Raw genomic sequence first — 27,619 nt, forward strand, 5'->3', positions numbered from 1 at the left:
TGAATATGAAAGTTTTTAAATTCAGAAATGGACATTGAAAAATTGTACCCATGAAGTATCCAAGGAACACAATATAAGTTGTTTCTTTTCCAGGATGGCCCACAAAGTTACAAGTCAAGCAACAAATCATAACCTTCCAACAAAACTTGCACCCAAGACAAAATCAATTCAGTTTCCGACACCAAATTCATGGAACAACAGTAAAGTTTCTTGTCCACTAGCTCATCGGATTCTCATGAAAGCATAATTTTGCCCTCTCAAATACAATCAGTAGTCGGACGGGGCGATCACGTCATCAATTTTCAAAATCATTTTCACCACCTGTGTCGCCAGCAAGATCTGCTGCTGTTTGCCTATCAGCGTCTCAAATACATTCTGTTGCTGCATGTTATTCGTCCCAACATCATTACAATCTATGCCACAATATGGATTGTTCTCCTGCAGAAACCATTCAAAAAAGCTTAAGAAAACCGCATACAACTCTGCAAGCCATAATGCACTGATCCAAAAGCTACGCAAAATAAGACAACTGGATCCTGTTGATAGAGTTAATTACTATGAAAACCTATAAAATGCATGAAAAGAAAGCTGTTAACAAAGGGTTCTAGGGAGTATTTCGATGCCCCGGTTGCTATAGAGGGATAGCATGTCAATATAAAAGAGAGGAAGAAATCTGAAAGAATGAAAAACACCAGACTTGAAATCCCTAGAAGGGATTGTAAAGTAGCCTCTGCACACTCCGATTAAAAACTAATGCCCAACAAATCTCATCACTCAATTTTGTGGTATAGTTCTTGTGGGGACCTATGCAGGAGTGCCTTTAGTCTCACATCAATTCTGCACTAGAAGATCTTGGATAATCATATGGAGCTAAGGAACCCAAATAGTACCTTATGGATAGTCCTTTTCAATGAGGGTCTCGGTTGCTACAGTATAAAAGCAGACCAAATCCATAACCCATAAGGACTAGAGGATATTGTAGCATTGACCACAAGCGCCTCGTAATTGTGATTGGATATGTGATTAGACCCCTAGCCTAGCTAGTCAAACAAGAGGAGCATATAAGGAACTAGGCAGGCATGTGTTTAATCCTACATTGATTGTGCACTAGAGAAACCTTGGCTTCTTATAAGGAGCCATGAAACCCAAATAACACCTCCGGCTATCTTTTCTGGGAGAGGCCTTCGGCTGTTACAGTACACTTACTACAGCCATCTTAGCCTTGCGCATTCAAAACAGAGCATTCATACACCCCCTTAATTATTAAAAGATACTTTGAATTGTCTGAAACAAATCCAAATCAAAGTGAAATGAGATGGTATACGTCCCTTCTTGGACTTCAGCAAAATCTATGAAGGATAGGCAGTCACGGATATAGGTGCGACATGAAATAGATACATCGATATAACAAATCTTTTAAAAAAAATACTACAAAACTGGCAAAAAACAATACTCGCATCAAATATATGTGAAAAAGAATACATGAAACATAATGGGTTATTGCAACATGATAGCTCATACTACATATAATGACATCAATATAAACGGACTCCCATTAGACCATAATCCATATAATAACATCATCACAAACTCTAAAATAAACCATCATTATTAAAATGTCGACATTCATTAAAAAAAAGAAAAAAAAATACCAACCCTCATTCGCCTAGGCATCCTTGAAGTATCCAAATTCCGAAGCATATATATAGAAAGTATTTCAGAACCTTTTTTAAACAATAAAAAAAATATTTAAAATTAAGTATCCAACATATGTCCAGGTTGTATCAAAATCAGGTATCAATGTTTTCTGAAACAAAATCATTGACTTCACTCAAGGAATTACTCACACATTTATCATTCATATTGCTAAATACAAAATAATACAGATACATCCAAAACAACCAGACAAAAGTTTATGAAATGGATTTTCACTGTAACTCTCAGATGCACTTTTAAAGGGATATACAGAAGCTTGGACAGGTCATGAGGATGAATATCAAAAGGGAAAAACAGAAGCTATGATAGGGTCATGACGATGAAGATGAGGAGGTCTGCATCTCAAATGATAGTAAATTTAAGATTCTGAGACTTGGTCCTTAGTAATACCATTAATGTATAAATACTTAATATGCTGTTAAACTGTGGAAAATTAGATAGTTCATAAAGAAGTGTTAGCATTCTGAAAAAAAAATGTACTAATTTTAGAAAGTGGATCATAATAGTGACAGCATGATAAAACGAGGTAATTCTTAATGTGCACACAATCTTTTCAAAGTCTTTATTTTTCCCTCCTTGTTTTCTGCTGGATTTTTTTCTAGGCTACCTTTAGTTTTAAAAAAAAGGATAAAAAAGGATTACATGACTGACCATAATCACACCATATTCAATGATATATACAATGAAAAAATGACCCGTCCCAGTATAGTACCTCCTACCCTAGAATTAGAAACATGCATGGAATCAAAAGTACGAAAACACCTGAATCATGGGTTTCTAGCTAAAACATAATGAGTTGATAAATTATGAGAAACAAGGATCGCACAACAGAGCACACCCTTTTAATAAAGCATAGAGAATCTAAACATTCAATACTCACATACAGTAATGAAACTAGTTCAAAAAGCTAATTTAACAACAAACCTTGACTTGCTGAGATTTGACTGCAGTCAGAGTATCAATAGGTTGGAGACCACTGTTCTCTGCCAGAGCCATTGGTATAGAATCTAAAGCTTCAGCAAATGACCTGATAGCATACTGAACATATGGAAGGAAAAAGGTGAAGCTTAGTTCAACATGTATCAATAAATATTTGAAAAGCCCAGAAACTATTTACCTGCTCAACTCCAGGGTATTTATCTGCAGCAGCTTCAACAGCAATTGAGCAAGATATCTCAGCTGAACCACCCCCATAAACAATGGAATTGTTACGAATCAGATTCCTTGCCACACATAGCGCGTCATGGAGACTACGCTTAGTTTCCTCTATCACCATTTTGTTACCTATTCAATCACAATTGAAAATATGCATAAATTAGCTGCAATTTTTGCTCAAGTTTATCTTGCTTGACAGCAACAAGTCCATGGATTAATTTCTAAGACAATAATTAAGTGGATCAGAAACATATGTTTGGAGCAGAATCTCAGAATCCATTGACAGATGCAGGCATTACTCAAAATTTTTCCAGGTATACCAGCACATGCAGGTGTGCCTGTACAGACACCCCACCCCGACCCCCCTTTTCTACAAAAGAAGTACCTATTCTCCAGAATCATTTCTGTGGTTCACATAGATAAACATGCACCAGGCACATGTACTCACACAAACATATATTATAACAAAGTGTTAGATGGATTATGTCATTCGAAGTTCTACACACCGGGCTGGCTCAATTGAGCTACAGGCCTTGCATGTAGTCTCCAAACTACCTGAGAACAGCATCAAGCTAAACAAGTTCATGTTAGTCATATGTACATCATCAGACTAAAGCTTGGACATATCTATACACACATACATAAGCTTGCATGCATGCATGTACATAAAAAACTTGACAAGATGCCGTACAAGCTACTTCTTGGGCATGTGCAATTGACATGAACATCATCTTCAAAGTCTTTTCCAGTTTTCCCACATAAAAGGGGCCAGTATTGTACCACCACAAATTTGAAAATGCTCAGTAAAAAATCTAGTAGAGCTGCCAACCTAAAGTCAACCCTCTAAGGACTGGAGCTTAATTCTAGGCCAAGGAAATTTTACACAAGGGAAAGCTTTGTCAGAGAACCTAAACGGTCAATTCAAGTAGGGAGATCAACCTTATGCTTGTGACTAAAAGTATATAATCAAGAAGTAACCGTTGAAATTTCTACAGACCTGGAAAAAGGTCTAGAGTAGGGAAGATGACAAATTGACAAGGTTTCACATGGGAACTACATCCATTTTCACAGCCAAAATCATAATCCAAAGAATCAAATTCAAAAATAACCTCGGAGCATAAACTAGATAATAGAGAGCCCATTCTTAAATAGTTTTGGCAGAAAAAAAACAATTTCTTTGATGTAAACAAATATGCTGCTTGTTCAGGATTTTCTGAACTGATGCCTAACAATGATTTAAGAGCTACTGCTGTAGCTAACAATCAAGTCGGATGGACTTCACTGTGGAGATTACAGAGAAAAGAAATCAATGATATAAATCTATTGGGTTATTTGTTGCACTCCAAACCGATCTTATGTACCATCACCAAGCAAACCATGAGTTTTAGCTTGGGAGCACAAACATTCTCTCTCATCCCCTCATCGTGCAAAGGAATGTGTTGCGCTGGTACTCCAAATGATTGCATAAGAGAATAATGTTCTTCCAATTTTTACAATATTGTCAAAGAATAATGTGTCACATGGCAACATGGATACAGCTGTGTGGCATAAGTGATTCGTCATACATGCATGCATGTTGGACAAACATTGTACACATACAAACATATATATAAATATATCATATACATATATGACAATGTCAATGCATGTATCTGGTGGTCTATAACACAATGGAGGGAAAAAGGAAATAGTTGCAACACACACAAGCACCCATATACAAATCTCAACTCCAGCAAAACAAATTAAAAGGTGCAAGTCTTTTGAGTGGGAGCTTAGCTATAATTTATATATCACATGACAATTGTAAGCCAGCACCAGTATCGTCATTGAAGGAAAGTCATGTTATCCCCAATGAAAATCTGAAAAATTGTCTCTTTACATCTGAGTAAAAAATGAATATTTTTTCCAATTTTCAACCTCAACTTCTTGACGACAACTTTAGAATTTTAATATGCATAACTAGACACTAGTCCTAATCTTGCCATCATGTTAAATGCTGCAACTGCAAATGTAGTTAAAAGTTGACCCCATTGGTGTTAAGTTTTGAATTTGGTCAGGCTGATGTGCGGCATGCTGTCAAGAGCAATGGCTACTAGTTACATCTACTTACCTGTTAGTTTGGTTCCTATTATAAGGAGTTGTAAAGAGCTCACTAAGGGGGTATCACGAGCTTCAGTGAAATGACTCATAACCATGAATAGTGAGTTACATATAATCATGCAACTCTAGCGTCCAAAAATCCTACACAATGGATATTCATTTACTTGGACCAAGAGCAGACATAGGAGATGATTCAGGTGCAAGATCAGAAAGTTATGACAATAACCAACAGAGCAAGAAAGCATCCAAAGAGCGGGTGTATATGCAAGATTTCAAGAAACTTCACAGTGAGTGCGGCGCCTCATGGAAGAAATAGCCAATTGTTGGCTAGCAAGCTAGGGGTGTGATTTCATCCTCTGATCCTCAATTATGCTGGTTACTTTATGAATTTGGTTACTTGTCCATAACCCTAACTGCCCGAATAATTTAGAGTTGGGGAAAAACTGGGGCTGTCAATAGGACCAGTTGGGCCCAAAGCAGGCCTGGGGTTTAAGCCTCACACCCGAACATTGGGCCAGCCTGAAGCAGGTCCAGAGATACCAAGCCCGAGCCCAACCCGATACGGTGTAATTTTTTCAAGCCGGTTGGGTTCAAGCAAGGCCTTTATTCATTTTAGACCAAAATCTTAGGCCGTGATCGCCCAAAACCAGTTGACCTTCCTAAAAACTGACCAAATTGCATTTTCAGGCTAAAGTCCAGCTCGGCCTGGTTTTTTTTAGGGCAAGTTGTCAGGGAACTCGGCCAGCCTGGCCCATTGACAGCCCTAGGAAAAAGATTTGCTTACCATAAATGTTCCAATATCATAAATTCATTTATCCATGATTTAAGGGAAAGAAAAACAGTACAGAAAACCATGCATATCGATAAATTCCAACTAAGACTCACAATGAGCCAGTAATAATGCATGTTTGGGCATTATCTGACATGACAAGGCAAATCAACATTGGACAGTTACAAATCTATTTAAAAAAAGGCAGATATGGACTATATTTACATACCACCACGAATGAATATTGTTACTGCCCTTGAGTTTGCACATTGCTCAATATACAGCATCCGATCCTTCGTAGTTCCAAATGATTTTTCTCTAACTAGTCCAGCCTGGTTAGTCACAACAAGTAGAAAATGATTCTCTCAGGATCATACACATGCCAGTGATAAACTAAGACTACTAACAATATTTAAAGAGAGAATACAAGAGAGGGAGCAGAAGATCCGTATGGACAAGGTAATGGTAAAATGCAATAAAGGATTCCATGTCCAATAGCACATTATAGACCAAGTTGCATGATAACGTGCTCATATCAGGAAGAATATTAACTCTTAAGTTGAAATCAGGTCCAATTACTGAGTCTAAAAGTAAGGTCAATAATTGTCCCTCAAAATGTCACTCATCTACCAAATGATCCATGTTAAAAGTATGTTAAGGGGTAGTTTTCAATGGTACTGGCATATAACATCTTCAGAACCCTCTTAGTGGTGATGAATTGCCAATAGTTGGAGGAAACAACCCAAAGCAGCTGATGAAACACTGCCTAGTGAAAGCAGAAGTAAGCAAGTTTATCAAAACAAAAAGATAAAGAAATCTTGGAAAAGTTGGAGGTCTGACTGGCAAAGCTTAAAAAGGATGCATCTAGAGCAACCTGACTTCTAGTCGTTCCCATGCATCTAGATATGGGTTGCTTCAGATCTAACACTATCATTTCAGCACCTAAAGTGATCTACGACATGTTGCAAAATTGTGAGAAAATGCATCGTAAAATGCAGTTGCATTGGATGCTGCCCCTCACAGGAATATATGGCAAAAGATGATTCACAGCAAAAATATAAAAAGTTGATCGCATGTAATATGAAAAATAAAATATAAGCAACTACTGATAATACAGAAAGACATCTATAAATGGGAAAAAACTTCGAAAGGAAAAAAAGCAGTATAAAGAAGATGATGGGAAATAACTTAAACTGATAAAAAAAAGTTGTAATATGTTGAGAACTTTGGTTCTTTATTATGAATTCATAAAAAGTCTGATGATTTGAGAACTTGGGGAAACTCAGATTTATCTGAAAATTTTACTATCGTATCTCATGAATCTCAGGTTGAGTATCGAGATTTTCTACTTTTAGATGCTGTTAGAAATAGCATACTATGTTGTCTTGAAAATAACTTCCACTCTTTCTATGAGACTTGCTTTCTGTACATACAAGGCATGCAACTCAAGACAGAAGTATTTGATAAAAGGCTATCAACTGATGAAATGTTGGGGATAAGGGAATTAAACCTTATTTGTTTGAGGTGAATAATATTTGTAAGCATAATTCTAATATTTTTGTTTTCCTAAAGAACATTGATCGAAGCAACTATCTTTATAATAACTGTAGAGGAGCTGTTCATTACACACTAGGGTCTCGCGTTACAATGAATGCATATATCTGTAAATATAACGCAACTCTTATATAGCTTACAAGCATAGAAACACATACCATGTCATGGTGAAATGTCATTCTATCAGCAAGATTTAAGCCCACATCCTATCAGTGCAACCAATGATGGGCAATCTAAACTAAAGACTCGGTCATTAAGAATCACTAACAAAATTTTAAAATGTTTGAAAATCAAATTTTTTTTGACAGACTTCGCACTAGTGCATTAGGTGACACTCATAGAAGCATGAAGCAACTATTTGAATTTGAATTACAACTTAGAAACATCTTCGCTAATTTTGGTTCCTATTCACTTTAATATGTGCAGTTAATGATCTAAAAATGTCTGAAAATCAATTTTTTTGACATACTTCACACTAGTGCATAGCTGACACTCGTAGAGGCATGAAGCAACTATTTGAATTTGAATTACAACTTAGAAACATCTTGGCTAATTTTGGCCTATGCACTTTAATATGTGCAGTTGATGATCTACAATTTGGATTTTCAATTTATAAGGCCCAGAAACATTTTGACATGCTAGCCCTTTATAAGAAACAGCAAAAACATATGACTATTTAGGTTCAGGAATTTTCAGTGCGGGAGATCATCAGTTATGATGTAGATTACTAACTCAGTTCTATCATTATTTTCCCACTAGTTGGTTTCTAAATTGAATCCCACTAATAGGATTCTATTTGAACCCACTATAGCGATCAAGATGTGTGCATTGTGTATCTAATGTATGTGTCCATATAAAATTATTTGTAAATAAAGAATCTGGACTGCTATGGCAAAGAAACAGCAATACTGTAAATCCCAGGCCAATATTTAAGCTGTTTTTATAGGTGATAAACTCCATTTGTAAAACTAAAGGTAAGAATGAACTTAAAATGAGCATAACAATAAATATATATATAAAAAAAAAAAGTTTTGGTTCCACTTTACAGGTGGTTCTGCATGAATGTTTTTTTCACAAAAATCACATTATTTTCCTCTTGATAAATTGTTTGCATAGATTTTTCTATGAAAACTCATACAGAACAAGCCCAGTTTATTGATAATAGAGTATGCATCACAGTTAATCAAGGTGAAATATGTCATCAATACCATTTCGTGGACTCACAAGACTTCTACTCAGGCAGAAAAGGAGAAACATGTATTGTAATAATAGAGTTTATCTATACAAGCATAACTAATGCTTTAATTGTTTTGGCCTACCAAACATAGAAATGAGCACCAAAAGAGCTGTGTTTTAGCCTATTTCCGCAAGTCTTCAACAAAAAACAGACTGATTTTATCACCACGTGCTTTGAAGCAAAGCATGCTGGTTTCATCAGGAAGATATAAAATATAAGCATTCATAGGACCACAATCACAATATTTGTCAACTTTTTCAAAAAGAAAAAAAAGAATTATTCGCCCTCTGAGGGTCAACCAATCTGTGTATTATTCGGTGGCTCACGAACAGAACGCGAACTGTTTATGTTAGTCATGAATCTTGCAAATAAATCGCAAGATAATATACTGTTCTGTGCTATCTTTCATTGCAAAGCAAATTTGCAGCTCACTGACAGGTGGATGTGGTGAGTTCAAGGAAGCATGAAAAACAAATTAACAATGGGAGGATGCAAGAGAACCTAGTACTGAGGAAGTGGAAACACCATAAAATAAAGAGATATCCACAAACACGTGGCTAAGGTTTGCACAAAAAAATTTGATTCAATGAAAAAAAAATAGATTGGCACCACTTCTCAATGTCCCAATGATATTAAAATTTTAGAAGATTTAGGATTTTAAAATTCCTTTCTCTCAGCTTCTCCACTCATTCAACTCCCTCTACTTTTTTTTGAATTTGAAAATCTTAAACCTTTACATGTTAAAATCTCTTTTTCTGATTGGATTAAGTATACTAATTTAAAATATCCAACATACTTGAAGATATGCAAATGTATAAATTGATAGAATTGTAACTTTATCATTTTATACATAAACAATTATGCCTCGATTTTATTTATTTATTAAGTATTCAATCTCTGAATTTCTCCCAAACTTTTCCTGAATTTGACTTCTTCCAATTCCAACGTTTTTAAACTTACAGAATTGTTCCTGAATGCTGAACTTGTGACTCTGAGTAGGACAGCATTATCCATGACTTTATAAAATGAGTTATTATTCACAACTTTTCCTAAAGGTATTCTTTATCTAAAGGGTACATATTAATACTTTTCAGTTTTCTAAATTCTCAATTGTTAGAAAATTTAGATTATAGACATTTACTAAAATTACCACAAACATGTACTCTTATATTACTTATCGACTCTCCACAAAATCACATTTCTATATTTTTATTTTCTTATTTAAAAACTTAAAATACAATTTTCTAGTTCAATTTGCTTTATCCAAAAATGCTCCAAATAAAATGCCAATACAATTACCGTCGACTTGGCCTGAGATATGCTTGAACACATATCTAAACCACAATAGCATGAGAAAGACAAAGTATAAAACAAGTCCGATATTCAGGTCATCAAATTGCTGGAGCCCTGCTCACTTTAACCGAGTCTTATCCATGCACTCTGTGGTTAAACTGTTAAGTCAGTCTTGTCCACCAACATATTATCCAGAATTCAGTATACCACTTTGCCTCACTCTCCATGAAGCAACTTAATTCTCCACCAAGGTGCCACCTAGTGAATACCAAATGACTGTTGGGAATTGTATCCTAAATGTCAATCGTCAGCATATTGATGATTGAATTTTGTAAATAAATTGACAAATTAATAAAGTATTATTTGGCATTATTCATCATTTCATCTTCAAATGAACTCTTATATGATGAAGTCCTTAGGACTTATGTTATAATAAAGGAGGATTTATCTTTGAGTCCTTAAACTTGTTCGCGACCAAATAATATGTTGTTACTAGGACGACAACATTATCGAGATTAGGTCGTTGTGTGACATATATGTTGGTTGTCCTCTTAACCAAGGAGTGTGGAGACACTGGTATGCCATACAGGTGAAGTGTAGGAGTACATTTCACTGAACGTGACCAATTTCGGAACGCTCTACTGTCGAGAGATGTTCCGAGTGGATATGGGTATAAGTTTGGCCCTCTGACCTGAGACCGCAACCTGTGACTAGCAAGCAACTCACTGTACTTTGGTACCGGACTACCTGAATTTCTAATTCAGTGACGGAAGGTCACTGGGTGCAGTCAAGTACTTGCGTAGTCAGTTGTGAGTCAAGATGGAATTGACCCCTCCTGGAAACAGGAATAATGTCTTGTGATTAATTTAGCAAAACCTTGGCCAGGGTAATCCCAGTGAGGAGTCACGGGATATCTAAAGTTAATCACATAATGGATGTACTAATTATAGGGTTGACAGTGAGCTCTAAGTCATCCTGGCATTAAGAGTCAAAGGGATTGAATTATACAGTAACCATAGTTCAGGGTTCCAGAATATTTGCTTCGCATATATTCGGCCTATTCGGACGTCGGGTACCATTGCTAGATGGTCACATCGATTAGTGTAGGAAGTCGTTCCTATACTACCGGCTTAGGTTCGAACCTATGAGGTCACACGCATAGAAGATTCTTGATTGATCAAGAAGGCTGATGAATGATTAAGAATCATTCAGGGATAATTTGGTCAATTCGATTGGCAAATTATCTTATAAAATAATTAAAGTAATTATCGAAGGATTAATTAGTAATTAGATTGCTAATGAACTCAATTGGATTGAGTAATTAGACTAAGGATGAGCCAAATTGAATTAGATTCAATTCTGGGCTCAATCAGGATTTTTGACCTGATTGGATTAGGTCTGAATCAAGAGGACTTAGGTTGACCAAATTAAATTAGATTAAATTTGTGCTTAATTAGGGATTGACCTAATTGGATTAGGTTCAACCCATGGTAATTGGATCATTCTAATTGTTAGGATTTAATTAAATTAAATGGGTTTGATCTGAAACTGTTCGGATCTTGAAATCCACTTGTCACATATCCATGCATGGCGCCATAAATTGATTTTTAATATGATTAAAAATTAATTTAATTTATTTAATGGTGCCATGGGACACTTGGCAACATCAGGGACCTCTTTCATCATTAGATGGGTCGAAATGGAGAGATAAATTCATGAAAAGAATTGGATAAGATCAAATTCTCTCTCTTCATGACATATGTCATCCTTATCTCTATCTCACTTCTAATTAAGGTTGAATTTCGAATTTAATCATCACAAAATCACCACGTGACCCTCTAATCTGTTTGGGGGCATAGGAATTTCGAAATTGAAAGAGAAAAGTGGCAACATGATGAATGGTTTAGATTAGATCAAGCTTCATCATGTAATGGCACATGAACTTGAATTTTGAATTCAAAATTCAAAATCCCACAAAATCCTCCACAAATATGGGATGGTTGGCATGAAGTTAGGTAGGAGAGCAACATTAAAAGGACCTCCATCATCTGGTGGTCGAATTCAAGGAAAAAAGAGAGAAAAAGAAGAAGGAAAAAAGAGAGAAAAAGAAGAAGAAAAAAGGGAAAAGAAAAGAGAGGAACCCTAGTTCATGCATGGAAAAATTCTGCATTCAATCTAGCTGACTTCTTCCTCCTCTAAGTCCATCGCGCCATTAGTGTTAGGGGTCCCTGATAAGAGTCTTTAGATCCGATCTAAGTCCTCTTCAATCCCTTTAAACCTTTCCTCCAAGTTCTTCCAAGAAGGCAGATCAAAAGTTGATAGCGTTTGGAAGATCAAATTTCAGCCTCAAGAAATTCTGCGCAAGCTAGCACTTCCGCAGGATTGGATCTCTTCAGGAACTTCGCGTGGACTTCTCGTAGAGGCCATTCGTGTGCGTGGCTGCGAAGTCGAGGATCAGATCCACAAGTTTCATCCATCATAAAAGGTATTAATCCTACATTAATCTTTTATTATGGTGTCAAGATTTAGGTCTGATTCCCCGAGGTTTTACCCTCTTTTGGGGCTCCTCACGGAGATATCTCCAGAATCCATTCAATGGATATTCGGAGATTAATCGGAATAGAGTTCTTAAGTTTCAGATCTGATAGTTAATCATGCATGAAAGTTTTAGCATAATTGTTTAAACGATTCCGGCATAATCCTATGTGTTCTTAAGGTGCTGATTTCTAGATTTGATCTTGTAAGCATGCATGAATTAAATTGTTTGATTCGATTTTTCCGCTGCGTTTTAAAACTTAAAAAGAACTACGTATGGCTTGATCCCCCTTATGAAGGGATACGTAGGCAACCCGATCAGGTTCAGCCATGGTTTTTTAAAAAAAAAAAAATCAGCATGCTTAACACCGAAGAACCTAGGATTCACTTTCAGTGGTATCAGAGCCAGGTTCATGTTTAAACTTTTATGTTTTAATTCTTGTAATTAAATCTGAAATCATTAACATATTTAGATTAGATCTAAAGTATTTTTTATGATTGATTTAATTGCTGATTATGCATGATTAAGTAGATCTGAAATTTTGGATGCATATGATGCATGTTTGTGTTAGGATTAGTAACATGAATAAATCTGAAATTATAATATTATTTAGATTAGATCTAAATAAAGTTTATGATTTATATGATCTCTGATTTTAATGAACAAATCAGATCTGAAAATAAAAATGAAAAAATAAATACATAAGATGTATGTTGTTTGAATTAATTCATGTTGTTGTGTATATGTGATGCATGAACATAAAACATAATGACTTAAACATGAATTAAATCTGATTACATGTGATTAGTTACAAAAACTCAGATCTGAAAATATGTTTTAAGAACTGAAAGATTGTAATTAATATGTAATTAAAAAGAAATATGCAATGATCAAAACTTTCATAAGTCTAAACTTAATTGAGAATTAAGTGTTATGAAATAGAATTGTAACTCAATTAATTGACATTGCATAATTATTTGGGCATATGGGTTAGCTTGAATCAAGTTCCTAGGATTGGGTTAGACCTAAGGATAGAATCATACATGGACAAATAGAATTAATTGATCAAATCTAATTAAGTAGTAACTAGATTAGGTCAAGAAAATTCTAGGTCAATTTACAATAGTTGTAGATGGATCAAGTCCGTGTCTTTGATTAGACCAAGATGGAACTTGATTTAGGCTCAGAGGTGTAGCCCGAGTCATTTGAGTAATCAAATCGAAATTGATTAACCAGTCGGTGTCTAAGGTAAGTTTGGCAGTTTTGACCGGTGGTTTTTAATTGGGAGCTACTCGCACTGATTCGTCTTTGCCGAGTTAATGGCATATCCCTTCCACCGATCTCACTTACCTGGCTGACATGGTCAATCACATTTTGATTGGATCACTTAATGATTCGAGTTAGCCCATGCCTATAAGGAAAATCAGTTTGACTGATTTAGGTGCCTCCTTAACCGGTTTGAGTCTAATCTGATTTGGTGAAGTCAGTGGGAGAAATTAGACTAACCGGATCTTCTTATCTATCCTAATTAAGAAATCCTCTAAAATTATTAGGTCCTTAAAATGAAATGGTTATGGGGATAACTAGGTCATAGCCTCCCATTAAGTTGGGTGATAATGGGTCTAATGCTTTGATAATTATTGGAGGCGCGACACGCCTGGTACTTATCAAGCATTGGAATTGTCATTCAATATATGATGAGTTAAGTGTACCTTCAATAGGCGGTCAGGTGAGCTGAGCCACACTCGGGCTTGGTCGTCTATTAGTTGATTAGACTTAACCCTATCATTTAATGGTTGGACCTGACTAGGGTATTCGGTGGAGGCGCCACACGCCTGCCGAAGAACCTAGGGCAAAATTATCACTAGAAGTTGCTTGGTGAAGCAACTGGTTTAGAACCTACCAATAGGTGCATATGGGTTAGCCGAGCCACACTCGGGCCTATATGCGATCTATTGGGTTCTAGTGCCCACTAAAGAATTAGGAGTAATTTTTCGAATTGGAGGTAGAGGCTACCAATTTGTATAAAATAGTGGGAGTATCTTTAGACTAAAGTCCAAGTCTACTGTATTTAGTCAATTCATATACTAATAGCCAAATTTCCTTTTATGTAAAAATGGCCACAAGTTTGTCACTTCGCTCATTATTGGATAATGACAAGTTGACTGGTCCCAACTTCAATAATTGGTATAGAAAGCTGAAAACTCAGCATAGTCAGACCAAAAGAATTAAGGATGACCAAAGTCAGGCAGAATGCTTCTATTGTAAGAAGCAGGGGCATTGGAAGAGGAATTGTCCTCAGTACCTTACCTCACTTGACCCGAACAGGCTAAGCAAGAGAAAAGGGCAATCAGTTGCTGATCAAGGTATTTATATGATAACACCTTGTAATTTCTCTATATGTGATAATTCGACCTGGGTATTAGATACTGGAAGTCCGTTTAATATATGCAATTCGTTGCAAGGACTTCAGGTCAATGAGAGATTTGAAAACAGTGAGAGATTCCTGAATGTTGGAGATGGAAGATCTGTTCCAGTTCTAGCTTTAGGAAATCTCAAACTTGTTTTCAATTCTCATGTAGTTGTCTTGAGTGATTGTCACTATTGTCCTACATTCTTATTGAATGTAATTTCCGTAGGCCTTTTCGCCATGAACGGTTATGAAATTTCAATAAAGAAATATTCTTATGATATCATTATGAATGGTGTTACTGTAATGAATGGACAATTGAGCAATGGTATCTACTTGTTATCACAACCTGTTAATGTAATGTACACGTCAAGTAAGCGTCCTAGAATAGATAAAGTCACGGATGTCTACCTTTGGCATCATAGGCTAAGTCATATTAACAAGAACAGGATGAACAGGTTAAGTAAAGAGGGAATCCTCAATGTTAATGATTGTGAATCATTGACAACCTGTGAGTCATGTCTTCTTGGTAAGATGACCAAATCACCTTTTACCGGAAAAGATGAACGAGCCAGTGATTTATTGACCCTTGTACATTCTGATGTATGTGGGCCAATAAGCACAGATGCTAGAGGTGGGTATTCATATTTCATTACGTTTACAGACGACCTTTCTAGGTATGGTTATGTCTATTTAATGAGACATAAATCTGAAGCATTTGAAATGTTCAAATTGTATCGTAATGAAGTAGAAAAACAAACTGGAAAGAGTATTAAAACTCTTCGATCAGATCGAGGAGGCGAATATCTTTCCAATGAGTTTTTGACATATTTAGGAGAGAATGGGATTCTCTCCCAATGGACTCCTCCTGGTACACCACAGTATAACGGTGTATCAGAAAGGAGAAATCGAACTCTGTTAGACATGGTTCGATCCATGATGGGGTTTGCTGATCTGCCCATATCCTTTTGGGGATATGCTCTTGAGTCAGCCTGCTACATTCTAAATAAGGTTCCAAGTAAGTCTGTAAATAAAACACCACATGAGATGTGGACTGGACGTAAGCCGATGCTCTCTCACCTTAGGGTTTGGGGGTGTCCAGCGTACGTCAAACGTTTGAAGACAGACAAACTTGAACCCAAGTCTGACAAATGTTTCTTTGTTTGTTATCCTAAAGAAACTAAAGGATATTACTTCTACTTTGCTAAAGAACAAAAGTTATTCGTAAGCAATAGAGCTGTTTTCTTAGAGAAAGAATTCCTTAGTGAAGGAACTAAAAGCTCTAATGTTGAGCTTAGGGAAGTTCAACATGTAGAAGATCCGACACCATCTACTGAACTAGTTGAGTCGGATTTGATTAGATCAGATCCAGAACCCATCTTAGATGCACCATTAAGGCGATCAGGTAGAGTACCACGTCAGCCGGACAGATACTACGGTTTCTTGGTCCAGGACGGGGATCCTGTCGAACTTGATGAAAACGATGAGGATCCGATCACCTATATGGATGCTATGCAGAGGCATGACTCTGATGCATGGCTTGGAGCCATGCAATCCAAAATGGAATCCATGAAGGTCAATGATGTATGGACATTAGTTGACCCACCCGAAGGGATTAAACCCATAGGGTGTAAGTGGATTTTCAAAAGAAAACGGGGCGCAGACGGAAAAGTAGAGACCTATAAAGCCCGTCTGGTTGCCAAGGGATATCGTCAACGTTATGGTATTGACTATGACGAGACGTTTTCTCCTGTGGCAATGCTCAAATCCATTCGGATTATGCTTGCGATAGCAGCACACTTAGATTATGAGATCTGGCAGATGGATGTTAAAACCGCTTTTCTAAATGGAGATTTAGAAGAGGAGGTGTATATGATGCAACCTGAAGGTTTTATATCTGCGGATGAGTCTAAGGTGTGCAAGCTTCAAAAATCCATTTATGGATTAAAGCAAGCTTCACGGAGTTGGAACATACGATTTGATAAAGTGATCAAATCATATGGCTTCATTAAGAATGAAGAGGAACCTTGCATTTATAAATGGGCAAATAGTTCAGTTATTATATTTCTTGTTTTGTATGTGGATGACATTCTTTTAATCGGGAATGACATTCCTGCATTACAAGGAATAAAGGTTTGGCTATCATCTCAATTTGCCATGAAGGATTTGGGAGAAGCATCTTACATTCTAGGGATGAAGATCTATAGAGATAGATCTAGAAGATTGCTTAGATTATCCCAATCCACATACATTGATACTTACTGAAAAGGTTCAGTATGATTAATTCCAAGAAAGGCTATCTTCCAATGGGCCATGGAATTAACCTCTCTAAAAGGGATTGTCCGACAACCTCTCAAGAAAGAGAGAGTATGGATAGAATTCCATATGCTTCGGCAGTGGGATCTATAATGTATGCCATGACATGTACTAGACCAGACGTGGCATACTCATTAGGAGTAGTGAGTAGATACCAGTCTGATCCAGGTAGCAACCACTGGAAGGTTGTAAAAACCATCCTTAAGTATTTGAGAAATACTAAAGATCAGTGGCTTGTCTACGGTGATTCTGACTTAAAACTTGAGGGATATACCGATTCAAGTTTTCAGTCAGATCAAGATGATAGCAAGAGCGTGTCGGGATATATCTTCACTCTTAAGGGTGGGGCCATCTGCTGGAAGAGTTCCAAGCAGCATACAGTGGCAGATTCTACATGTGAAGCAGAATACATTGCAGCATCTGATGCAGCCAAGGAAGCCGTATGGTTGCGCAAGTTCATCACCGAGCTGGGAGTGGCACCTTCCATTGATGGTCCAGTTCCTATATTTTGTGATAACACTGGAGCCATAGCTCAGGCAAAGGAACCTAAAGCACATCAGCGGACCAAGCATATTCTGCGACGCTATCACCTGGTTCGAGAGATTATAGAACGAGGTGATATTGATCTTCAGAAGATTGACACAAAAGAAAATCTGGCTGACCCATTTACCAAAGTTCTCGGCATCAAAGAGTTCAACGAACACAAGTCGAAGATGGGTATTAGATACTGTGCCGATTGGCTTTAGGCTAAGTGGGAGTTGTTGGGAATTGTATCCTAAATGTCAATCGTCAGCATATTGATGATTGAATTTTGTAAATAAATTGACAAATTAATAAAGTATTATTTGGCATTATTCATCATTTCATCTTCAAATGAACTCTTATATGATGAAGTCCTTAGGACTTATGTTATGATAAAGGAAGATTTATCTTTGAGTCCTTAAACTTGTTCGCGACCAAATAATATGTTGTTACTAGGACGACAACATTATCGAGATTAGGTCGTTGTGTGACATATACGTTGGTTGTCCTCTTAACCAAGGAGTGTGGAGACACTGGTATGCCATACAGGTGAAGTGTAGAAGTACATTTCACTGAACGTGACCAATTTCGGAACGCTCTACTGTCGAGAGATGTTCCGAGTGGATATGGGTATAAGTTTGGCCCTCTGACCTGAGACCGCAACCTGTGACTAGCAAGCAACTCACTGTACTTTGGTACCGGACTACCTGAATTTCTAATTCAGTGACGGAAGGTCACTGGGTGCAGTCAAGTACTTGCATAGTCAGTTGTGAGTCAAGATGGAATTGACCCCTCCTGGAAACAGGAATAATGTCTTGTGATTAATTTAGCAAAACCTTGGCCAGGGTAATCCCAGTGAGGAGTCACGGGATATCTAAAGTTAATCACATAATGGATGTACTAATTATAGGGTTGACAGTGAGCTCTAAGTCATCCTGGCATTAAGAGTCAAAGGGATTGAATTATACAGTAACCATAGTTCAGGGTTCCAGAATATTTGCTTCGCATATATTCGGCCTATTCGGACGTCGGGTACCATTGCTAGATGGTCACATCGATTAGTGTAGGAAGTCGTTCCTATACTACCGGCTTAGGTTCGAACCTATGAGGTCACACGCATAGAAGATTCCTGATTGATCAAGAAGGCTGATGAATGATTAAGAATCATTCAGGGATAATTTGGTCAATTCGATTGGCAAATTATCTTATAAAATAATTAAAATAATTATCGAAGGATTAATTAGTAATTAGATTGCTAATGAACTCAATTGGATTGAGTAATTAGACTAAGGATGAGCCAAATTGAATTAGATTCAATTCTGGGCTCAATCAGGATTTTTGACCTGATTGGATTAGGTCTGAATCAAGAGGACTTAGGTTGACCAAATTAAATTAGATTAAATTTGTGCTTAATTAGGGATTGACCTAATTGGATTAGGTTCAACCCATGGTAATTGGATCATTTTAATTGTTAGGATTTAATTAAATTAAATGGGTTTGATCTGAAACTGTTCGGATCTTGAAATCCACTTGTCACATATCCATGCATGGCGCCATAAATTGATTTTTAATATGATTAAAAATTAATTTAATTTATTTAATGGTGCCATGGGACACTTGGCAACATCAGGGACCTCTTTCATCATTAGATGGGTCGAAATGGAGAGATAAATTCATGAAAAGAATTGGATAAGATCAAATTCTCTCTCTTCATGACATATGTCATCCTTATCTCTATCTCACTTCTAATTAAGGTTGAATTTCGAATTTAATCATCACAAAATCACCACGTGACCCTCTAATCTGTTTGGGGGCATGGGAATTTCGAAATTGAAAGAGAAAAGTGGCAACATGATGAATGGTTTAGATTAGATCAAGCTTCATCATGTAATGGCACATGAACTTGAATTTTGAATTCAAAATTCAAAACCCCACAAAATCCTCCACAAATATGGGATGGTTGGCATGAAGTTAGGTAGGAGAGCAACATTAAAAGGACCTCCATCATCTGGTGGTCGAATTCAAGGAAAAAAGAGAGAAAAAGAAGAAGGAAAAAAGAGAGAAAAAGAAGAAGAAAAAAGGAAAAAGAAAAGAGAGGAACCCTAGTTCATGCATGGAAAAATTCTGCATTCAATCTAGCTGACTTCTTCCTCCTCTAAGTCCATCGCGCCATTAGTGTTAGGGGTCCCTGATAAGAGTCTTTAGATCAGATCTAAGTCCTCTTCAATCCCTTTAAACCTTTCCTCCAAGTTCTTCCAAGAAGGCGGATCAAAAGTTGATAGCGTTTGGAAGATCAAATTTCAGCCTCAAGAAATTCTGCGCAAGCTAGCACTTCCGCAGGATTGGATCTCTTCAGGAACTTCGCGTGGACTTCTCGTAGAGGCCATTCGTGTGCGTGGCTGCGAAGTCGAGGATCAGATCCACAAGTTTCATCCATCATAAAAGGTATTAATCCTACATTAATCTTTTATTATGGTGTCAAGATCTAGATCTGATTCCCCGAGGTTTTACCCTCTTTTGGGGCTCCTCACGGAGATATCTCCAAAATCCATTCAATGGATATTCGGAGATTAATCGGAATAGAGTTCTTAAGTTTCAGATCTGATAGTTAATCATGCATGAAAGTTTTAGCATAATTGTTTAAACGATTCCGGCATAATCCTATGTGTTCTTAAGGTGCTGATTTCTAGATTTGATCTTGTAAGCATGCATGAATTAAATTGTTTGATTCGATTTTTCCGCTGCGTTTTAAAACTTAAAAAGAACTACGTATGGCTTGATCCCCCTTATGAAGGGGTACGTAGGCAACCCGATCAGGTTCAGCCATGGTTTTTTAAAAAAAAAAAATCAGCATGCTTAACACCGAAGAACATAGGATTCACTTTCAATGACTTCATTCATCAATGGCACATACACCAAGAGAGCGTGATTATTTAAAAAATGTTAATTTGGGCTTCAAATTATAGCTGATCAAGATATGATAGAAGCAAATTTATAAACCATTTATGCTAACAAAAATTCAAAATAAAACATACCCTTCCTAGCTTTTCAGGTGTCAGTTCTTGGAATCTAGGGACTATTCTTCCACCTGTTGGAACAGCTAGATCATTAGTAAACTTGAAATACTGTCTTTGCAACCTCTTTACTGCAGATGAAGAGCCAAACATTAATGCAAACCTGTTGCAATGGCAATCAATTCCAACTCAACACCACCAACCCATCTGACAGCAGGCAAATTCCGATGCATCAAAAGATGGTTTGCTTCATCATCAAAACCCCATTGACAAATAACAAGGGTTGCACCAACATCCTGTAGGGGTCAGAACAAAAATAACTGAATAAAAATGATTTTGCTTTTAAAGGGCAGAAACATACATAATGGTTCAGCTTTTCATATGTCAGGATGCTAAGAGACTGTTTCTCATATTAATGACCATGGAAAGAATTTAAAATTTAAAAAAAAATTGAAATCTCTTAACGAAAATGAAGGCAGGTAGAAAGGGGAAAAGCAAACAACTTAACAGATTAAGGCACAAGACCAGGTTGACTGAGTGTGGAATAAAGTAATCATACTTACAATTGGCCACACAACAATATAGTTTGAACGACAAATCTTGTACTACTGGCACAACATTAAGATTCTGAAGGTTACTTAGATCAATTCCAGAATCAAAAGCTGCTGGTTCAAGACATTAAATTGGGCAAATACTATACAGCTTATTTACCTTGCATTTTTGAACCATATCATCAAAGTACTTCTGCTCTTGTTGACGTAAAGTTTGAAATTTCTCCACAGTGTCAATGTCAACCTTATGCTTTGTCTTTGGCTTCGGTGGCTCAAACGGGCAAGTAAGAATAGCAATTTTTGCATTTTCAATTCTCTTTGGCATCTGAGGATGGCTCATATCCTTGTCAACAGTTATTCCATAGACAAGCTCGGTATCTTCCAATTTACCTCCAACCTTTCCTTCTACCTTAATCAAATCAAGGTTTACATCTTTCCTTTCCAAATCTGCAACTGCCAGAACTGCCTTAATAGCAATCTCAGCCAGCATATGCTTGCAACGATTAACACTGCACCATGACCAAAGTGAACTTTACTCACACAAGATGAACATAGAATGACAGAACAAGCACTGTAACAATTAATTACATATTATGTTATTACTCAAAGTAGAAATTGTCTTTTGAAATATTAATATAAAATGAGGCCTTCTCCTTAAGCAAATGACATGCTCCCAAATTTTATAGATCCAATATGCTTTGAGAATGGAAAAGCTTTAAGAGTACCAGTGAATTCACAAACATGGATAAATCTCAATCCAAAATTGTGAAATCTTACATCAAGGATAACCTTATATCATAGATATCCTAAGGTGAATGCATACCAAAGATCATAAAACTGAATCTAACTATGAGAGATATGATTGAAAATACCTGTGAAGAAGAGGTACCATATTCAAATGTCAGTGTTCGAGCGTAGAGGATGAGTAGATGCATTTACTTACAATATGCTACAGGACAATTTCAATTCAATAGAAAACACCGAGAAAAACAGATCGGAGAAGGCATCGGATGGCAGGAAAAAAAGCAAGTAGAGACTCAAAACTGCTAGTGACTAAAGATTTTTCCCACTAAACAACTTGACAAAAGCAACATCAAGAGATGCAGCACACTGCTGACGATTCGCAAATGCTGTCCATGTTTTTTAAAGTGTGAAGCCCAGGTTTGCCAGTAAAATCAATAAGCACTAAAAGAATGCAAATTTTGGATTAAAGAAAATGCAACTGGTGATGTTCAAGGTTGTTGCAGAAGCACACTAGAAATGAATTATATACAGCAGAGTAAAATTGAAGAGATAGAAAACGTATCCACTAATGGGGTTTTTGCATATATATCCCTGCATGGGATATTGCACATTTACCCCTTAAAATTTACTATTTATATATATATAGACACACCCTCATTTTATCCTGTTTTTCGCAGCAGTCACTTATCATTATATTTTTGGCTGACAGTGTTAATTCGTAATTATTTCAAGCATAGAATCATTATATTTTGCATCAGTACCCTAAAAAATGCATGTAAAAACAACTCTTCAAAAGGGAAGTTGAATATTGAATTTTTTCAATGATATTAATGCAAACAGGTAATGGAGTCAATTTATATTTAAAAAGAATCAATGTTAACACTCTCAACCAAAAATATAACAGTATGAATTGAGGGGTATATATGCAAATAGTGATTTTTGAGGGGTAATTATAAAATACCTTATATTTGCAAGGATATATTTATATATGCAAAAATCCAATTATTATTTCATGGTTTATCTATCGAATTTAAGAGTATATAACTAGACTAAGGGCAACCAGATATGTAACACAAGTCCCTCCCCTCAAGTAAACTAGAATCTCACAAGTCTTCTCTTAGGCATCCTATGCTCGAAATTGGGATGCCAGTCACACAAGGATCCCAAGGCATTGTATCTTGGAAAGGCAACTTTGGAGTCATGCCAAGGAATTTAATGGCATTGCACCACAAAAAAAGAAGATAAAACTTGGAAACTTGAGTCCAGCTGAGCACTGAAAATTAAAATTTCAACTATGTTGGGACTCCAACGTAACCCTAGGACCCTAGAGGCCTTTGGAATACCAAACAAATAAGAAAAACAACCATAAACAAGATAAATCTTGGCCAGAATCATCATATGGTCTACATGACGAACCATAATTTTCTTTTAATTCTAAAAGCTCTTCAATAAAATGTTAAAGTCACAAATAGATTCTGATTTGCATAGTTCTAAAGGCACTGAAGAGCCGACTAAGTTAACTCATAGTTCTTATTTTATACCTCAATTATCATGTATGATATTTGAAAAATCATATCTTTGATTGCTGCTTGCACTTGACCAACTAAGATTGCAGACTGGCTTCTAACTATATTAAGACTCTGAGCCAACTTTATAAATTTCCAAGTCAACTAAGGAATCAAAATACATACTCAGCTACTGAAATTATTGTGCTGATGTAGAATAGATGCCTGTTGTTCAAGTGTATTTAGACTCTGAGCCAACTTTTGAAATTTACATGCCAACTAAATGAGGAATCAAAGGACATACTGTGCTACTGAAATTATTCTACCATAAAATTGCATGCCTATTGCTCAAGTGTCTGAATGCACATCTTCAGGCACAAAAAATTATCTAGAGAGCCAGACTGAAACTCAATCACCTATATAGAAAGGATTAGAATATGATAATTAGGAATTTAGGATAAAGAACCTATATTGTGAAATGTACAAAATATGAATGGGATTTAATGATACGAATATATAATCAGTTTCACTTTGATACAGAAGGAATAGATTTAACTCCACATGAATGCAACTTGATTTGCATCAAAGCCAATGCGAAAATTTTGATTTATTTCAGTTTTTTGCCTGCTAAACCGTGCCGAGTATGTTCGAACAAAATTTAAGATCTAAATTTACGACAGGCGTATTAGTTAGGTTCAGCATTTCTATATCCATGTAGGCCATTTGCATTATTACATTCAAAGCATCTGCCCGCTTAATTTTTAGTGTATGTAAGTTGTATGTTGTCCAGATCTCGTCATATATAGTTTTAACATCTTCAACCAAGTTTTACTTCATTTCATGTTTATAGGTTGTACTTCTACGAGAAATCTTAGTAGGCAGAAGCGAGGGAAATACGTCTTTGCCAATGCCCAGAGTTTCCAAAATAAAAAGCAATTAAAATTCATTCATCCTGTTTAGTAATAATACATGACACAAAGTCAGTGCAATAAGCTCATCTCTGGCTTTCATCATATTCAAAAATGAGCAATGATTAGATCATTATGCAGAGTGCAAATTTATATCTACCACAAAGTGGATAAATCTACCCCCCCACAAAAAAATAAATAAATAAATAAATAAATAATAATAATAATAATGTGACTTGTAATCATCAGTGAAAGGAATTCCTGGTTTAGTGTTTTAACTTGAATAAGAAAAGATTATGAATGGCATTGGATTTCAGTTTGGTAGGGAATATTCCCTCCAACACTCCTTTCAATTTTCTTCCATGCATCACCTTTGTACTTCTCTCTTACCCTACCCATGTAATAATTTTGTATTCTCTTAAATTAAGACATCTATATCTTCTCTAAACTACCCCTGTTTTTATTTATTTGTACTAGTCTACTACTCTACTGCATTTTTCACATTACAGTATAAAAAAGGTATAGAAAGAATCGTCAAGCCCCTTTTTCTTCCTTTAACATATACTTTTTTGTAATAGATATAAATTGTTTGCCATAATAAGAATATAACGACCCAAATTCTTTATTTTCTACGAAGACACTATGCATGCTTTAGTCATCAAATCCTACTTGTGGAACAGGAAGATAACTGCAAGTCCCTATGATTTCTTTATATGATCAATGAATCAGATATAAGATCTGGACAAGCAGAACACAGAAAATGCATCAGGCATAAGATCACATTATCCCAATTATATACTTCCTTGGCATTGTGATCTGAGAGAAACTTGAGTAAGAAAAACAAATCAAACAATAAGCATCTGACTGACTGCAGCAAAAATCAGTGCACGAGAGAGAGAGAGAGAGAGAGAGAGAGAGAGAGAGAGAGAGAGAGAGAGAGAGAGAGAGAGAGATTTTACGGTACTCATAGTACAATACAATGCATAAGTATCAAAATTCAACAATGTAAACTCAAAACTCATTGAATATGAAAAGAATCAAGACAAAACATAATAAAAGAAGAGAACTGTAAATCATTCTGCTTAAAAAAAAGAGAAAAAAAAGTAATAACTAATTGAGCTTAAAAAAAATGAAAGAAAACTAATAATTAATCGAGCTTACATCTTCGAAGACAATGTGGTCATGCAGGTCTGCATCAAAGGCTCAATATTATTAGCACTAAATTCAAATTTCTGGGATATATGCTCGAGATGTTCCACAGCTATCCTAGAGGCCATCTCATAGCCCTCTGCAATCCTAATAGGATGAATGCCACGTTCCAGAAGCTTCTCAGCCTGCTCTAAAAGCGCACCAGCCATAACAACAACCCCTGTGGTACCATCACCAATTTCGTAGTCCTGACTCCGGGACAATTCCACCATCAACTTTGCAATCTGGTTATCAACATCCATCTGCTCCAGGATTGTTGCCCCATCATTTGCTGTCCACGTAACAAAAAAGCGTTCAGCAAAGTGCAGGAATTGGAATGAGTCTGATATTTATGGATTACATCATTTTCTCATAAAACCATTAACCATCTAAATGGAAGGAACTATTGGATCATGAAACGGTCTTTCAATCTAGTCCTGTTTAGTTTTAAGTTTTGAAAGAACTCTCCTATACAAATTATAATGCCGCTCCTACTTTGTGATCATTTGCTCCCTCGACCTTCAGATGACAGGTTATCATCATTACAGCCACCACCGGCTGCATTACATTACTTTTGAAAGTCCATCACTAGTTCACAGGAACAAATAGAATTCCAACCAAATTTTTTTCCAAGTTTCGTGATTGTCATATGTCATGAAGGTTTCAGAGAGGCACTGCAACATCTCCCATCCTATCTTATACCAAAAAAATGGATAAAATCCTAGCAAGTCACATTAGTCCATGACCAGAAATCCATCTTCTCACCCATCCCACAATTTCCATCTCTCATTTCCCCACATTAGCATCCAAATCCACTAAGTTTTCCTTAAATCCCAATAATCCTCATATCAGAATCTCAACTTTAAAAAAAAAAATGTTTCAGGAGAAAAGTATAGATCAATGGCACACAAAATCTATCAATTACCACGTCTCCTTACTAACCATCGATGCAAATCCTAACTAGAGCTGGAAACCTACACGTACACCAGATCAGTCCAAAACACCCAAAACCGCCATCTCTCCCGCTCTCAATATCTTCTTGACAGCACCAATCAAACCCACTATTATTTTCCAAACTCCTCCATCAACCCCCGAATCCATCCATAACGAACGGTGGGATTGAAAGTACCCTCAAAAGAACAACTTTTTTGCTACTAAATACCCATAAAAAACCAACAAGAACAAGCATTTTCTTCATTCTCTCCAATCTCCTGAAACCCTAACTAACAACCCACTAACTCCATCCACATCAACATAAAAAAAAAACAAGAAAAAAGAGTCGTTTTGCTGCTAGATACGCATCAAACACAAACAAAACGACTTCTTTCCTTCATTATTTCCAAACTCTTCAAACCCTAAATGCAAAAAGAAATCAAACGGAGAGAAGGCAACGGGCGGAGCACTGACTGATGGTGACATCGCCGTCGGGGCTCTGTAGCATCTTGTCCATGCCCTTGGGGCCAAGGGAGGTGCGGAGGATCCGAGCGACAGCCTTCCCAGCCGAGATGTTGGCCTTCTGGGCCTCCAAGCCTCTCAGCCGGCTCTTCTGCTCCTGGTCCTTTATGATGATGAAAGGCCTCCCATACTCGTCGAACGCCAACGCCATTCTTCTCCTCCTTCAACCTAAACCTTCTCAGAAGAACGAAGAAGCAGCAGAGCAGATCACGAGGCGGAGCACGCGACCGCCGCAAGGGGAAGACGAACGAGCAAGAAGAACTAGTAGGTTCCGGAAGACAGGAGAGAGTTGCTGCTACCTTTTATCAGGGCCTTTCCACTGTATACCATCTAGGGCAGCAAATGAACCGGGGTCGAACTCGGTTTGATGACTGGCTCGTTGGGAGTCAGGCTCAAACAAGCGTGCGGACCATGTTCGGCACGTGCAATCCACGCGGGAGGAGATGGTTGCGAATTCCATCTGCCTTGAAGGTTTTGTTCCAAAACTTCAAATAAATATGATAACATATGAAGGGGTTGGCTCATATCCTTTATGTTTTTTAGTATTGTTATTTCTTTATTTGATGAATGAAATTTCATAGGGAAGAGATAAAAGAGTGCCAACTGCACAAGTTGGTAAAATCTATTGGATTAGTACCAGAGACCT

At 36.7% G+C, this 27,619-nt stretch overlaps 1 protein-coding gene across 1 annotated transcript; it reads right to left on the minus strand.

Moving 5' to 3' along the window:
- On the minus strand, positions 1–27,313 carry LOC103716426 (T-complex protein 1 subunit epsilon). Its single transcript, XM_008804408.6, has 9 exons — positions 26,926–27,313; positions 25,492–25,810; positions 21,334–21,682; positions 20,786–20,918; positions 20,644–20,696; positions 5,970–6,072; positions 2,834–3,000; positions 2,641–2,754; positions 1–438 (listed from the first exon to the last, which is right to left on the minus strand). Exons 1-9 carry the CDS (start codon positions 27,122–27,124, stop codon positions 268–270), a joined length of 1,608 nt encoding a protein of 535 aa, XP_008802630.1. The 5' UTR covers positions 27,125–27,313; the 3' UTR covers positions 1–267.
- Positions 27,314–27,619: the final 306 nt, after the last annotated feature.

The sequence above is a fragment of the Phoenix dactylifera genome, chromosome 17 (assembly GCF_051530095.1).
Source record: "Phoenix dactylifera cultivar Ajwa chromosome 17, Ajwa_hap1_PhDact_Kaust_v1.1, whole genome shotgun sequence".
Taxonomy (NCBI): domain Eukaryota; kingdom Viridiplantae; phylum Streptophyta; class Magnoliopsida; order Arecales; family Arecaceae; genus Phoenix; species Phoenix dactylifera.

What these genes read in the sequence shown, in the direction of transcription:
- LOC103716426 (XM_008804408.6), bottom strand. Translation starts at nt 27,124, where the DNA reads ATGGCGTTGGCGTTCGACGAGTATGGGAGGCCTTTCATCATCATAAAG. An exon ending in ACCACATTGTCTTCGAAGAT is followed by an intron (nt 21,683 to 25,491) that starts GTAAGCTCGATT and finishes GTCATGGTGCAG; the next exon opens with TGTTAATCGTTGCAAGCATA. An exon ending in ATTGATTGCCATTGCAACAG is followed by an intron (nt 20,697 to 20,785) that starts GTTTGCATTAAT and finishes CTGTTCCAACAG; the next exon opens with GTGGAAGAATAGTCCCTAGA.